The 15,661-nt window shown below is 48.0% G+C and overlaps 1 protein-coding gene across 10 annotated transcripts in view; it reads left to right on the top strand.

The window, feature by feature from the left end:
* The window catches only part of RBM20 (RNA binding motif protein 20), a 176,277-nt gene extending 161,262 nt beyond the window's left edge, over window positions 1-15,015 (top strand). For 8 of the 10 annotated variants that reach the window (XM_073240439.1, XM_073240437.1, XM_073240436.1 and 5 more), the window contains 2 exons: window positions 6,795-6,916; window positions 11,931-15,015. In XM_073240439.1, the coding sequence (XP_073096540.1) occupies window positions 6,795-6,916; window positions 11,931-12,041 (233 nt within the window). In that variant the 3' untranslated portion in view covers window positions 12,042-15,015. Of the gene's footprint in view, window positions 1-2,366; window positions 2,974-6,794; window positions 6,917-7,022; window positions 7,731-11,930 lie in introns of those variants that run through there. The other 2 variants (XM_073240438.1, XM_073240442.1) reach the window with 2 other exon arrangements.
* The last annotated feature ends 646 nt before the right edge of the window (window positions 15,016-15,661 follow it).

Below are 15,661 nucleotides of genomic sequence, written 5' to 3'. Positions count from 1 at the left end.
CTTGTTTTCACTGTTCTGGCATGCTCCGGTCCTGACCACACAGCCCTTATGCGGGCAGGGATACAGAGGTCCAGTGGCCACCACAAGGTCAGCAGAAATGAACCTCTTCTGCTACTGTCTTCCCGGCCCTCCTGGCCCCAGCCCTTCCCAAAATGAGGCTACATTTTTATTATTTGAGGGACCAGCTTCTCTGAGGAAATGATGCTGACCAGTGTTTAGGGCGGACCCTATATGGTTGATAGAGGGAGCATTGAACAGAGAGAGACCTGGGCCCTGTGCATCCCATTCCACTTATTGGGTCACTGTGTAACTCCAGACAAGTCATACCTAAGAATGCATTTTTTGCTTTTTTTCTAGTCACTACAAGTCCATTATTAACAAATGAATTAAAAAGAGAGAGAAAAATAAAAAGATGTGAAAATACTTTTCTTGGAGGTCTTGGGAGTGGGTGGTACTGTCAGAACTCACCTGGCCTGGAAGGTAACCCAGGCAGGGGCAGAGGGGAGATCAGGACCCATCCAGGGCAGCTGGCCTGGGCACCCTGATGGGGGCTGGCTCTGGCCTCAGGCAGGGAAGGTGCAAAAGTGGAGGCTTCACAGGGGGTATTGGCTTGGGGGCCTCCTGCGCCTTGACTTCTTCACCTTGGATGTGGAATTGGACCAGATCGCTGGCTTTTCAATAGCAGAAGTGTTGGTGGGGGAGTTTAATAATAGAGTCACCTAGGGCCCATTCTCAGAGAGGAGAGTCAATTTGAGTCTCAGGGTAGAGAGTGAAGGTACTTTAAGAAATTTCCCTGGGAGCTGGACACCTGCACAAACCCAGAGACTCCCACTCCAGCCATGTCATCTCTGAGTCTTTGCCTGGACTCTGAAAGCAGTGAGACAAAGGAGTGGTAGCAGCCACTCAGGGAGAAAGCTTGGGGTAGTGTTTGGAAAGTATCACAAGAAGCCCGAGAAGCATGGGTAATGCGCTGATCAGTGACCACAGGTCTGCTCACTCAGGGAGGGCTGATCAGTATGGTGGCTCACCCTTTCCATCAAGTTTCTCTTTTTCTTTTCATTTCCTTTTAAATGTGTCTTATTGTGTCTGTCCTGCAAGGGTATCATTTTTATAGAGTAAGATTTGAAGAGCAAACTTCCTTTTTTTAAGGAATAAGTTTGCTACATAACATTGAGCATGCCCCAGGCCAAAAACTGGAAAAAAGGGGGGGCGGGGGTGAAATACTGACCTTAGAATGAACTAAGATGATTGCATGAAGCCATGGGTGTTTTAACCCTAGAAAACAGTAGCAAAGGCTGCCTTTCTGGAAACAGGTGCCAGGCGGTTCATGCATGCATCCTTCATGCATTCATTCTCGTAAGCACCCATGCAGAACACTGTGTAAGCCTCTCTGGGGGAATCGAAAAATGTAGCGCAAGTCTCTTGTCATCCAAGAACTTGGAATCTGTGTGACACACACAAGCAAAAACTAAGAATAAATTCTGCTACCTTTCAATTTGTGTCTTTTTACTGTTTTTCATTACAAAGTGTGTGAAAGATTATAACAAATGTAAACAATAAGAACCATACAAAGTAAATATTAGATGTTGTATCTCTTTCCTAACCCCCAGAGAGAGCCACTGTCCTATCCATGGATAGTTTTTCTTCCACAAAAATACACTTGATGTTCTGCAATTGGCTGCTTTAACTTAACAGTGGGTCTTAGAGGTCTGTTCACGTCAGTACACAGAGAATGCATTTTTCCCAACCACTGCAAAGATTCCATCTTAAAAGTTAACACCATAAATTGCTGATCCATTTCTCCACTAGTGAATGTTTAGGGTCTTTTTAATTTTTTCCCATTATTAAAATGCTGTAATAGTTAAACTTTTAATTTTTCTCACTTACCATGCAGGCACTATTCCTAGTGCTTATCTTGTTTAGGGCTCTCAGAACACCTGTGAGGTACATCTTTTTTTTTTAATCCCTGTATTACAGGTAAAAAAGATCTGAGATGAAGGGTTACAAAGCTAATGATCAGCAAAGACTGGAGTCAGGATTCGCACCGCTGTGGTTTGACTCACGAGCCATGCCACCTCTATGCTTTGCTGCCTTCCAGACATGCTGTTACCTTTATGTGCATGGCAGTGTTTCTTTAGGACAGTATCCTAGGCCAGGGATTGTGGAGTCATATATACGCATTTTAAATGTTCATAATTACTACTAAATTGTACCCGAAAGAGATTATACCAGTCCTCACTGCCACCATGAGTGGGAATTCTCATTCTCCACATCCCTGCCAACATTGGATGTTATCCGTCTTTAATCTTTACCAGTCTTTTAGGAGGGGAATGATATCTCATTCTGTGTTTTTTTTTTTCGAACAGCTCCCTTGAGGTGCAATTGATGTTAATGAAATACACAAATTTAAAGGGTACAATTTGATCAGTTTTGACATGTTATATACCTGTGAGACCATCACCACAAGCAAGATAGTGAACATATTCATCACCCCCCAGGTTTCCTGGTACTCCTTTGTAACCCCTCCCTCCACACACCTTGATCCTCAGGTAACCACTCTTCTCCTTTCTGTCATGCAATATGAGTTTGAATTCTAGAACTTTATATAAAGGAAATCACATAGTATGTACTGTTTCTGCCTGGCTTCTTTCACTCAGCACAGTTATTTTGAGATTAAACTGTATTGTTGGCTTCTGTTTAACATTGAGGAGCATTGTATTGTGGATATGAAGAGACCACATTTCATTTATTCAATCACCTTTTGATGCACATTTGGTTTCTTCTGGCTTGGGGCTATGACAGATTGTCCTTTTGTACTTGATTGCAGTCTTTGATTAGCTTTGAGACCCATTATCTCATTGATCTTGGCAGGAGAGGGTGAATATGGTACCATCTCCCATATATGAGAGCTAAGGAAACTGAAGCCCAGAGATTTACACGAGATCAAACAGCCAGTTCAGGTCAGAACTCAGGATTTCTAACCTGCCCTCCTGCTCCTCCAGTTCAGGATGCACAGCCTAGGAAAGGCAATTTTTGTGCAATGGTAAAGAGCACAGACTGTGGAATCTGACTCCATGGGTTCAAATCCCAGGTGGCTGGGGGACAAAGAGCAGCTTATTTAACCTCTGCTTGGCTTTCTTCATCTGTAAATCAGGGGGAGTAATAGAAGCTTAGAAGCTATTTTGAGGATTAAATGAGTGAATACTTGTAAGGTCTTAGCATCTTCTAGTAGGAGGTACATCAGGGCTGTCCATTGTTGTTATTGTTCATGAAATACTTACCAAGACCTACCACGTTCCCTCTCATCGGAGCTGCATCACCCTTCACCTTCCAGGGGCCATCATGACTGCCCAGAGACTTCTAGGGAAGTGGGGGACAACCTATAGGTTTTGTCCCTGTGGAGAGCTGGGAAGCAAAGGGCTGTAGCTCAGGGACTGGGGTGGGGGTGGGCTTGGGGGTGGCAAAGGGCACTGCCCGTGTGTTTTAGGCCAGCTCTGGGTCACCCCAGCTAGCAGGAGCCTGCCAAGGCTTGCTTTTCTTACCAGAGCCAAAGGGCATTGCCTGCAAATTGCAAGCCTCCCCTCCACCCAGCCCAGGCTTTGCCAGGAGAACAGAGTTATAATTACCCATGCCAGGAGCTATTATTAGAAGGCAAATGCAGCTTTAATTATTGTACTTAATAGAGCCTGAGAAACGGGAGGGCCAAGTGGCTCCAGAGCTCACCATGCTGTGCAGTTTTTTCTTGGTGCTCCTGCTTTGCTGGGCCCTCGCTTCCCAGAAGCGTCCTGAGGCAGTGTTGGCACTGTAGTGCCCACGGCAGCTCCCAGTGACTCAGGGGTGAGTTACAGGCTGCTCCTTCCTCAGCGCTGTCTTTTGACCACCTGGTACTGCCCAGGCGGGCAGCTGCCAGGTGTCATGCAGGGACAGGGCAAGAGAGTTGTTACCAAACTGTGGAGTCTGGGTTCTCCGGGCAGTGCTGGTGGAAGGTTGGAGGGCAAGAAGGCCTCTATGGGGAAATGTTTGACCTGTGTCTGGAAACTAATGTATTTTAAGCACCAGGCAAAATGACAGGTGCTTCCCCATAACACCATTTGTGTCTGATTATCCCTATTTTACAGATGAGGAAACTAATCCCAGACAGGTTAAATAATGTGCCTGAGGTCACACAGTGTAAGTGACGAGCTAGGTCTATCTGACTCCAAACTCCATTTTCTCTCCACTGTATTGTGGCTTCAAACTTTTTTTTTTTTTTGGCTGTGGAAGCTGTTTTCAAGTGAAACCTCACCCAGAGCCTCAGAGTGTGGCCACACTGCTTGTGTTGAAAGCAGCCACAGCTGCCAGTTTAGGCCCTGCGTCAGGCTCTGTGGTGGCTTCTGAGACAGGCGTGCCCCTCCTGGGGGACCCAGGACAGAGGCTGGAGAGCCTCTAGGGGAGTAATAGAAGCTTAGAAGCTATTTTGAGGATTAAATGAGTGAATACTTGTAAGGTCTTAGCATCTTCTAGTAGGAGGTACATCAGGGCTGTCCATTGTTGTTATTGTTCATGAAATACTTACCAAGACCTACCACGTTCCCTCTCATCGGAGCTGCATCACCCTTCACCTTCCAGGGGCCATCATGACTGCCCAGAGACTTCTAGGGAAGTGGGGGACAACCTATAGGTTTTGTCCCTGTGGAGAGCTGGGAAGCAAAGGGCTGTAGCTCAGGGACTGGGGTGGGGGTGGGCTCAGGACCTGGAGGATCCTGGGGGACTCCTCGGGGGTCTGCAGTGAAAACCCCATGGCTTCTCTCCTGGTACCACCCAAGTGGCCGGTGGGCAGGTCTGGGAGTGGCCTTGATGACAGGCCTGCACCTGCCCCCTGTGGCCTCCAGGGGGTGCTGCCTTTATCTTGTCTCCTGTGGGCCTCTGCTCCCTGAACGCCAGCAGCAAGGGGGAGAGATTTTTGTAGGAACAGAGGACATAGGCAGGCCTTGCTCAATAATGCTCCTCTGCTAGCTCCAGCCAGAGCCAGCGCCTGTGTGTGGGGTGGAGGGTGGAGGGGCAAGCAGGCTACCCACAGGCAGGCCGGTTTCTGTCCCCTGCGGTGGGGGTGGGAGGAGGGGGAGGTGGGGAAGGACAGCAACCTCCCTCTGGTGGCTGGGCCTGAGGGAAGCCCCTTGGTGCTGGGGACAGCTGTAGGCTGCTGAGGGACGGCTGTCAGCTGCAGTCAGCTACGTGGCAGTCAGAGCAAACGCTGAGGAGGCCGCCCTGGCCCCAAACCACAGAGGAGCAATCAGTTCAGGCAGGCCGTGGGCAGGCCTCCCAGGCTCCCTCCTCCTTCCAGGCCTGACTCTCCAACTGATAAGTGGTTTTTTTGAGATGAAAAATAAAATAAATACACTAAGTTGGAATTACAAGTCTAAGCTGCTTCTCTGTGACAGGGTCTCCTGAGCCCTTAGCTCTGTCTCAGGGGAGGTAGGGGAGGAGGAAAAGGAAGGAAGCCAGGCCTCGTGGTCACGCACCGGGCCTTGGTGGACACCTGGCCTGTGTCCCTCTCTGCAGGAGGCTGCTGTTCCGTGGTGTGATGCTTCAGCCCCCTCTCTCCCCCACCAACTACCCCCACCCCCGCAGGGAGGGGAAGCCAACCAGCTGGGCAGCAGCAAAGCCCAGCTGAAGGGTGTTTGTGTGCCCAGGGAGCAGCCCCAGTCTGGAAGTGGGATCTGGGCATCCCTGACGGCCAGCCGTGCTCTTTCATTCCCAGTAGGGCTGCTTTTCACAGCCTGTGCGCCCTGCTTTTGTGCCAGAGCTTCACTATCAGGTGCCTGGGGAAACTGAGGCCCAGGAAGGGTTCAGCTGACTGTCCGCCGTTGCAGAGGTTCTTAGCATCTGGTTTGTACCCTCTCACACTGGGGCTCCTCCACTCTGCTCACTGTGTCTTCAAGAGGAGGACTGTGTCCCCCCAAACACCTTGGTGGAGGCTGGAGCAGCCGCCATCCTTTCAAAGAGGAATCCTGGCCCCGGCACTGTTCTTCTCTGTCAGGCCACTGCTTTCTTTCCTCAGGATCAAAAGGCCCAGAATCCTGGGACTTACATTTAAAAAAAATCACTATTCAAATGTTATTAATTGACGGTTCAGATGTAAAGACTGGAGGATGATGGGAAAATGTTTATGATACACTATTACATGAAAAAGAGAGGAGGCAGAATTGCTCTTAGGATGTGATTCACACCCACTCCCCTCCTCCACCACCACCAAAAGCCTCTGCATACAAATAGTGTGGAGGAAATTTTTTCTGATTGGAATGACTGGGTGATTTTTCCTCACTTTTGCATATTGTAAAATTGTTCTTTAATGCATGTAATTCAAACATTTAAAAAATGAGAGCATTCTTCCAGAACGCTGGCCACATCAGATGCAGAGAGGGATACAGCATGGAGAAACAAAACCCAACAAGTGGGATGTGACAGAGCTCCTTCCTCCTCTTTCCCTGGAAGCAGGCTGATCAGGGGAGAGCCTGTGCCAGCTCCCACAGGTAGTTGTGGGGCATGTAAATGCCAAGCACTCGCCATGCCTGAGGGAGTACCTCCTTTACTTTTACAACCACCCATGAATGAAGTCGGTGCTCTTCTCTTTGTGCCCATTTTGCACATGAGAAAACTGAGGCTTGTCGCAGCTAAGTAGCCAAAGTCAGCAGCATGTAAGGGATGAAGATCACTGCTCCCATTTCCACCTGACAGCTGGCAGGACCACCGGGGCCGCCCCTCCACCTCCCATCCTAATTGCTTACCTGTCCACCCCCCCCATCCTTCTGCAGGGGTGGAGTTCGTGGTGCCCAGGACTGGGTTTTACTGCAAGCTGTGTGGGCTATTCTACACAAGTGAGGAGATGGCAAAGATAAGCCACTGTCGCAGTGCTGTCCACTACAGGAACTTGCAGGTAACTACCAGGAACTTCCTTGCCCAGCACCTGGGAGGGTTCCCCAGTCTTTGTTTCTATAAATTTTGATCTCTTTTCACCACATGGAAAATTCCTTTTCCCTCAGACCTGACTCCACCAGACTGCTCCACATCGTGGCTGCCTCCTTTGTGCTCTCAGAATCTCAGGACATCTGTCTCCACTTTAGTACTTGAAAACATTTGGGCTGTTTTTTGTTTGTTTGTTCTTGTTTTTTGGTATCTGCTTCTTCCTCTAGACCGAGTAACTTGATTTAATATTTATCTGGCCTGTGGTTAGGGCTGCTTTTCACAAAACCTGGATATTCCAGATGCAGATAATTCTCTGTTTCTGTTCCTCTGGGCAATATCCTTGTTTGCTAGAATAAACACCACTATGTTCTATTTAAATGTTCATCCCTCCTGCAACTATTTATAACAGGCAAACTATATGCCAGACACTGTTGTAGGCTCTAGGGATGCAATGACAAAAAAAAAGAAGCAGACAAAAATCCCTTCCCTCATGGAGTATCCATCCTAGTGTAGGAGACAAGCAATGAATAAAATAAGTGAGTTTTGTAGTATATGAATGGGTGACATATAAAAAATACTCTATAATATTTCATCCAATCTAAGGTACCATCAATTGTAAGATATGCTATTTTTTGATATCAACAAGAAAAAAAATGGCACAAATTAAATGGTGAGACTCCATCAACTGTAAAATACATTCCAGTTTCAGAGATGTTAATGTGTGGGAAAAACACATGTCTTAAAATCAATGAAATGTAGTAATATGTTCTATGATACACACCTAATATACAACAAATTAGAATGTGGTTTTCATAATTAACTTCTGGTATAGGCTGGGATTTAGTAACTTGATAGAAAACATGATATATCAGATAAGGGGAGAAGTATCTCAAGGCATCTCCTATTTTTACTACAGGGAATCAGACAAGGTTTTTGACACATGTGACCTTAACTCCAAGAGTCTGTCATGGTGGCAGCATGCCCTAATGCCAAAGCAAGCATTACTGTCACTGTTAAGTTGTTCAAGAGTGACTAATCTAGTATTTCCTAACCAGAGACGTAAGCCAGAATCCCCTGGACAGTGTCTCAAAAGTATGCATGCTAGGTTAGATATTCAGTAGAATTTGGGGAGACCCAGGAATACATAATCTGAGAATGTTCTCCAAATCATTCAAATGTGCATCCCTATTTAAGAAACTGAGATATAAACCAACTCTCTTGGTTATAGTTAAGGAAATTGAGGCTTTGAGAAGCTATGTGATGTGTCCAAGGTTGTGCAGATGGTAAGTTACCAGCCCCAGGAACAGAGTACCTGATTCTAAGTCACTTTCTCCTTAAAAAGGTCCAAGCTGATCTTGAAAACAGAGCTGTAGTGTGATGGCGTGGGTCACCATCTGCAAGGGACTGTCACTGGCTATTCCCAAGCTCAGGTCATTTAAGGCTCTTGGTATCCTCTGGAGAGCAGCTGCTCAGTGACTGAGGAGGCCACAGGGCCAGGCCCCAGGCCCCAGCCTTTCCTGGGGAAGGGCAGTGAAGGCCTGACTTGGCTAAAGCAAGGATTCAGACTGGGCCCCACAGAGCCAACTGAGGGCAGCCATCTACCCTGAAGATATCATCATCCCTACCCAAAAAGATGAAACCTATAGAATGGTAGGGCTGGACCAGGTCTTGGAGATCATCTGGTTCTGACCCAAACTTTGTTCTTCGTACCAGTAGGCATCTTTTTAAAATTGTAGCTTCCTAATTAATATCGTCAAAATGGCCATTCTGCAATTTACAGATCAATGAATCCCTGTCAAAATACCAATGGCATTTTTCAATGAACTACAGCAAATAATCCTAAAATTCATACGGAACCACAAAAGACCATGAATAGCCAAAGCAATCTTGAGAAAGAAGAACAAAGCTGGGGGTATTACACTCCCTGACTTCAAGCTATGCTATGAAGCTACAGTAATCAAAACAGTATGGTACTGGCACAAGAACAGACCCATAGATCAATGGGACAAAATCAAGATGCCAGAAATAAACCAATGCATATATGGTCAATTAATATATGATAGAGGAGCTATAAATATACAATGGTGAAAACACAGTCTCTTCAATAAATGGTGTGGGAAAAACTGGACAGCTACACTCAAGAGAATGAAACTGTATCATTGTCTAACTCCATACACAAAAGTAAATTCAAAATGAATTGAAGCCCTAAATGTAAGATATGAAACCATAAAATTCTTAGAAGAAAATAGGCAAAAAGCTATTGAACATAATTATGAGCAATTTTTTTTGGACATATCTCCCCAGGCAAGGGAAACAAAATAAAAAGTGAAAAAGTGGGACTACATCAAACTAAAAAGCTTCTGTACAGCAAGGGAAACCAGCAACAGAACAAAAAGACAGCCTACAATATGGGAAAACATATTCGTAAATGATTTATCTGATAAGGGGTTAACACCCAATATATATAAAGAACTCATATGACTCAACATCAAAAATACAAATAACTTGATTGAAAAATGAACAGGGGGCCTGAAAAGACATTTTTCCAAAGAAGAAATACAAGTGGCCAATAGGCACATGAAAAGATGCTCCACATTGCTAATCATCAGGGAAATGCAAAACAAAACGACAATGAAATATCACCTCACACCAGTTAGAATGGCCATTATCCAAAAGACATGAAGTATCAAGTGTTGGTGAGGATGTGCAAAAAAGAGAACCCTCCTACGCTGCTTGTGGGAATGTAAATTGGTGCAATTGTTGTGGAAAGCAGTGTGGAGGTTCCTCAAAAAACTAAAAACAGAATACCATACCACCCAGTAATTCTACTCCTAGGAATTTACCCAAAGAAAGCAAAATCTCTGATTCAAAAAGATGCACTCCTATGTTTATTGCTGCATTATTTACAAGAGCCAAGATATGGAAACAACCAAAGTATCTATCAGTAGATGAATAGATAAAGATGTGGTACATATACATAATGAAATATTATTCAGCCACAAAAAAGAAAAAAAAATCCTGTTATTTGTGACAACATGGATGGATCTAGAGGGCATTATGCTCTGTGAAATAAGCCAGGTGGAGAAGAACAAATACCATATGATTTCACTTAAACGTGGAGTCTAAAAAACAAAACAAAAAACAAACAAAACAGCAATAGGCTCATAGACACTGAGAAGTGACTGGTGGTTAACCCTGGGGGAGGGCTGATGGGCAGACTCACCTCCCCACAGCAGGCCAGAACCATTCCTGTGGTCCCCAGGCACGTGAGGCCCAGACTCTGGGCAGCTCTTCAGGCCTGCCAACTGCAGTTCAGGTTTCACCGGTGCACCTGTGGGGGTGCTGGAACCTCCACCACAGGCTGCCCAGATAGGGTTTCTGTCTGGCCTTGACAGAATGTCTCTGTTCACACAGCCTCGCCCACCCGGCCCCACCCCAAGTTATATGTGTGGAAGGTGAAGAATTCAGACTCAAGCAGAGATGCCAGCTGACAGCTAAGTCAGGCAGCTTGTAAACTTAGCACCACCGGAGGCTGCGGGGGCAGGGAGTGTTCTCTGAGGCAGGCAGCAGGTGGAAGCAGCCTCCATTCTCTCTGCAGCCTCCGCTGTGTCCCACCAAGGGTCAGAGCCTGATACCGGGGTGATCCGGAGCCACAGTGGGAGTAGGTACTCAGTAGGAAAAGCAGATGCCTGCTTGGCTCCGGGTCTGGAGGGAAACATGCCCACGCGCAGTATGCTCACCTCCCTGCTTCCTGAGCACACATTTCCCTTCCTGAGATGAAAAGGAAGAGAAACTCAGGCCTCCCTCAGCAGCCTGGCCTGCAGGGCTCCACTGTCTGCTGCTGTCCATCAGGCCCACTCTCCGCTCAAAGCTAGAGTCTCTTCTAGAGAGAGCAGGTGGACCCAGGCACCTGAGGCACGTCATCATGTCTGACCCTCAAGGTCATCCTGTCAGGAGGACAGCACCGTTTCTCCCATTAACAAATTAGGAGTCTGAGGCTGGGAGAAGATGTGTGACCTTCCCAAGTCAGATGGCTGGTGCTGCTCATGATAAAGGGCAGACTACAGAGTGTGGTTCTGTGCCAGGAACTGTGCTAAATGCTTTGTGGCACCTCTCTTGGACTTCACAGCAGCTGATGAGGTAGCCACCATCACTACCCACACGTTACAGATACCAGAGATAGCGGGTGACTTGGCTGCTTAGGGCTAGGACTCGAACCCAGGTCTTATGACAGCAGAACCCCCTCGACCACTGCACTGGCCCTGGCCCTGCTGACTCGTAACCCAGTGCTCTGTGCCTGCCCAGCAATCAGAGGACCCAGCTGGGGCCCCAGGCCTTGCCTAGTCCTGGCCCACTGCAGGGAATCCTGACTCCCCACCGTTTGGCTGGGCGCTGGACAGAGCAGGGAGTGTTCAGGGTGGTGTGAGGCAGCATCCGGCTGCAGAGCAGAGACCATCGAGGGGTTGCCAAGATGCGCAGCCTTCCAGCCTGCCTGGCAGGAAGCAGGCTGCTAGGGTCCCGGAGGTCCGGCTTCCGTTCGCCTTTCTCAGCTGCTATAGGACAGGGCCTCTCGCCTGCCTCCGTCCTCCCAGCCTCCCTCTCCTCCCTCTGCTGTTTACACGTGGATGTGTCACCTGGACACTGGGGCTCTTTCTGGGAAGCACAGTTGTCATGAGGATTAAAGGAGTTTGTACAAGGAAAGCAGAGCAGTGCTTGCACAGGACAAGGGCTAGGGAAGCGTTTGCTATTGTCAGGATCTGTTTTCTCTACGTTTTCTACAAGAGACAGGCAGTGCTGTTCTCATGAACTAACAAAGTGGGGAGGAAGTCCGTTGCGTAGGCTGGGTCCTGGGGAGGGCAGGGGTGTCCACCCACTGGGCAGGAAGATGGGAGAGGGGGCCAAGGCACACGCCCCCTTTCTCTCCTCCCCTGCCAGGTCACCACTGACCCTCTCCTTCCCCCTGTGTCCCTCTCTTCCCACCACAGAGGTACTTATCCCAGCTGGCGGACGAGGGCCTGAAGGAGCCCGAGGGGGCAGGCAGCCCAAGGCCCGAGGACAGTGGAATGGTGCCGCACTTTGAAAGGAGGAAGCTCTGATACCCGGCGGCTGCTGGACGCGGGGAGAGGAGGGCCTTCTGCGGTGGGGCCTCCCTGACCTCCGGGACAGAAACTAAAGCCCAGGAGGAAGGAAAACCAGGCAGGCCGCATTGCCCCGCTCTGTTCCTCAGAGGCTCCTGAAAACGCCCCTGTGCGTCTCCCAGAGCTGTCACCCTGCTGTGTCCAGCCCCTGAGGGTCGTCCACTTTCTCCCTGGTGATGACGCTTGTTTGCTCCGAACCATCTTTCAGTTTGTCCCTCTCTTCTTCCTCACCCCTCCCTCTCTCCCTCCTTCTGTGCCCAGGGCCATTTCCTTTTCACAAAATCCAACTTCTCAGGGATTTTCACCATGTTCAGGTTCTTGATGGGCAGGACATACCAAGCCAGGCTGAGTCACCCAAGGAGAAGATTTCACAGAAACGCTGGGTCAAGAACCGTGTCGGTGAACCGGGAGCAGTTCTCCGCCTGGCATCCTGTGTGCGGGGAGAGCTGAATCTGGTCCTGTAGCCCTGGAGGGGGGCACCCTGCGCAATCTGTTGGCAGAAGCTGGGAGTTCCTCCAACTGGACCACCTTGTTGAAAAGCCCTGTTTTTAATAACTCTTTCATCCTCTCAGTTATTCTAGAAGTCTACCAGATTTATGCCTTAACACAGGCATAATGAATATTAGAGGAGGAAAAGCGCCCTTCAATTTGGAAGCTCTGCTAAGTTTCCCCCAAAATTTACTTCCCTCCTCTTGATTTCAGGAGATGCCAGAGTTTGTTCCATTCTGGTTAATGATTTTGGTATAGATGTACTTCAGTTAAAAACAAAAACAGAAGTGTCTTTTCCCTTCAGCTAAAAGAGCAGCTGGGAAGGGCTTAGGTTGAATGTTGGCCTCCCTGCCACGTGTGACATTGGTTCAAGAGACACCAAATAAGGAAGTGGCATCTGTCCTTGACTTGCCCTTGGTGCCTGCGTTCTGGGCTCCGGCAGCCTCATAGCAGGGTGGTGTAATGGTTTCTCAGTTGTGGGGAGAAGCTAGGGGACGAGAAGGCTGCAGGATTGAAGGGCAGCAGTTGAGGACTGCAGGGTGTTTGCCGGTGAGCCCTTTCCAGTTTGGCAGAGGGCCAAGGGCATCTCAGAGTTAATGCCATGTGTAGACTTTGATGCTAAATGTTCTGAAGAACAGAGCCCTTCTTACCAGGCCTTCTGAGAGTGGAGGCCAGTGCCTTCAGGCCCCAGGCAGGCTGCGGGGTCTCTAGTCTGATGTGCCACTGGAAGGGTTTGGGACAAAGGTGCTGGAGGAAATGAGGCTTGGTAGAGAGAAGACTTCAGGAAGGTCAGAGGAGGGCCTGGTGCTGTTTCCTTAAGCTGAGATGCTCCCCCTGGGAGCGGCCCCCCTGTCTCAGCCCCTGGAAGATGGTTCCCAGTGTTTTTAATTCCTTATCTCAGGTGGGTAGACTAGGACGGGATTGTTTAGTTTTTTAAATTATTTTTTGCACTTTTCTTTATATGAGAGAGGAGTATACTGCACATCCTGTCCTCCACACTAATGGCAGAAGGGTTGAGAGATTATCTGAGTTGGACACTGGCATTTTATCACCAGGAAACTGAGGCACAGAAAGAAAAGGAATATAGAACATAAGATGATCATGTGTCAGCCGAGGTGCAGATGGTTAGTTACGTGCAAGGAGAGAATTGCTGGGGACCCGGGAGAGAGGATCTAAGGCACGCACTGGAGGCGAACAGGCCAGCTCGGTCAGCTGTAGCGAGAAAAGGCTGGAGGAAGCAGGGGACCTGAGGCATCAGGCTGCTGCCAGGCGGGGCAGGGCGCAGGGGGCAGGGGCAGGTGGGGCCTGATGTTCAGAAAGGTTGGTGTCTCGAAGACAGCAGGGTTTGAAGATGGTGGGTCAGCCCATACCTGGTCCCCTGACTAGTCACCACAGGTTTTTTACCTGGTGTTCTCGAGACCAGCCTCCTCTATTTCTTGGAAAACCTCTGACCCTGTATGTCTTATTTCTCCCAGAGGAGCTCTAGGGCCAGCTCTCTGGCCTCCTCAGGAATCTTGCTGGGAAAAGCCTACTGCTTCCATAAGGGGCTGGAACTGAATTTCCAGAGAGGGTGGCATCTTTTCTGCCAACAGACTGGAAGCTGACCCTGCCCGCTCATTCCCCCAGCAGCATTTCCATGCAGATCCTGATGGCTGCGCAAAGAGCAGCATTCCCAAGTAATTTAAGGGCTCCCTTGCTGGTAGACTGCGTTTCTCCGTGTTGGAAGCTGGAGAGGGCCTCTGGGAGGCAGAAGGGAGAGGCCCTCTGCATTCATTCAGACCCTTCCATTTAAAAAATCATCTAAGATTCTTTATTTGTGTGTACATATATATATATTTATTTTATTTATTTATTTTTATACAATTCCATTGGCATGGTCCTTCACCCAATCTGTGATCTGCACTTTTTATTCCTACATGTGTCATATACAAGGCAACCAGGAAAATACTGATTTATTTTTTTAAAGCCTTTCTTCAGTGTTTGTCAACTATTTCAAAGTATCTCCATGAAAAGGTTGTTCAAGAGCAGCTGCTACCTTGAGCAGCAGGTTCATTTGTACCCCGGGTTCCTATAACAAGAGGCCTGAGGAATTTTCTCTTCATCATAAACACCTGAAATACAGTCTATCCAGACAGTATATTCCCAAAGGATTTGGTAGATTTGATGTTGATGTGAGCAGCAGCCTTGAGGAGCAGGTTTCCCTTTCTTGGACCGTCCAACGCTGGGATGGGTTAGATTATACTTGAACTGGACCAGAGTTTGTTTTCTGAGCTTATGAGAAAAAGAAAAACACAAATTAATTTAAGTTTGAACTAGTAAAGTATTAGAATTTGTTGAGTGTCCTATAAATTGTCACCACATTTCCTGATCTGTATAACTGACCGCAAGTGATTGTTTTTACAAAAGGAAAAAAAAAAGATTTTTAATAAAGAGAATTTGAAAGCTTGCACATGAATGGCTGTCTGCTGTGCAGGGACACTCAGCATTAGGCTGGGGGAAGCTCACCAGGCACAGAGATTGGGATTTGGTCCCTTTTTGAATCTGAAATATTTCTAATAAGAGAAGACACAATAGCTTCCTCTTGGGGCTCCAAGGGAATCAGAGGTTCTCAGGGGTGACCCTCCAGAAAGGCTGAGTCTGGGGAAGTGGGGTGCTGCTGGCCCTTTGCAGGATCAGATAGAAAAATCACTCGGCCCTTTAATAAACCTCTAACCTGCTACCCAGAGCTCCTGTCTTCTGGTGACTGAGCCACATTGTCTGTTACCAGGGCCGGGCTGTGTCTGGCAGTTCCATCCGCTGTGAAGTGCTTAATGTCTAGTTTAGGCGCTCGTTAGCCCTGTGACCTGGGCCTCGGGGACTGCAGTATTGATCCCCTCCCGGTTGTTTCAGTTGTAAGGTGATAGCTGGTGACAGCACTTGCTAAGCTGAATAGCACTGAATCTTACTTGCTTTTGAATTTGTACTCTGGACAGCAACCCTTCAAATTTCATCGGTTCTTAAGTTCTTTCTCAGCCATTTTTTTCTAGCAAAACAGTGCCAGTCTCCTGAGCCCAGTGGGCCAGTCCTTTGAATGTCCTGGAACTTTCTTT

Source organism: Manis javanica, chromosome 7, assembly GCF_040802235.1.
Source record: "Manis javanica isolate MJ-LG chromosome 7, MJ_LKY, whole genome shotgun sequence".
Classification (NCBI taxonomy): Eukaryota; Metazoa; Chordata; class Mammalia; order Pholidota; family Manidae; genus Manis; species Manis javanica.
This window is presented reverse-complemented; position numbering and strand designations above follow the sequence as displayed.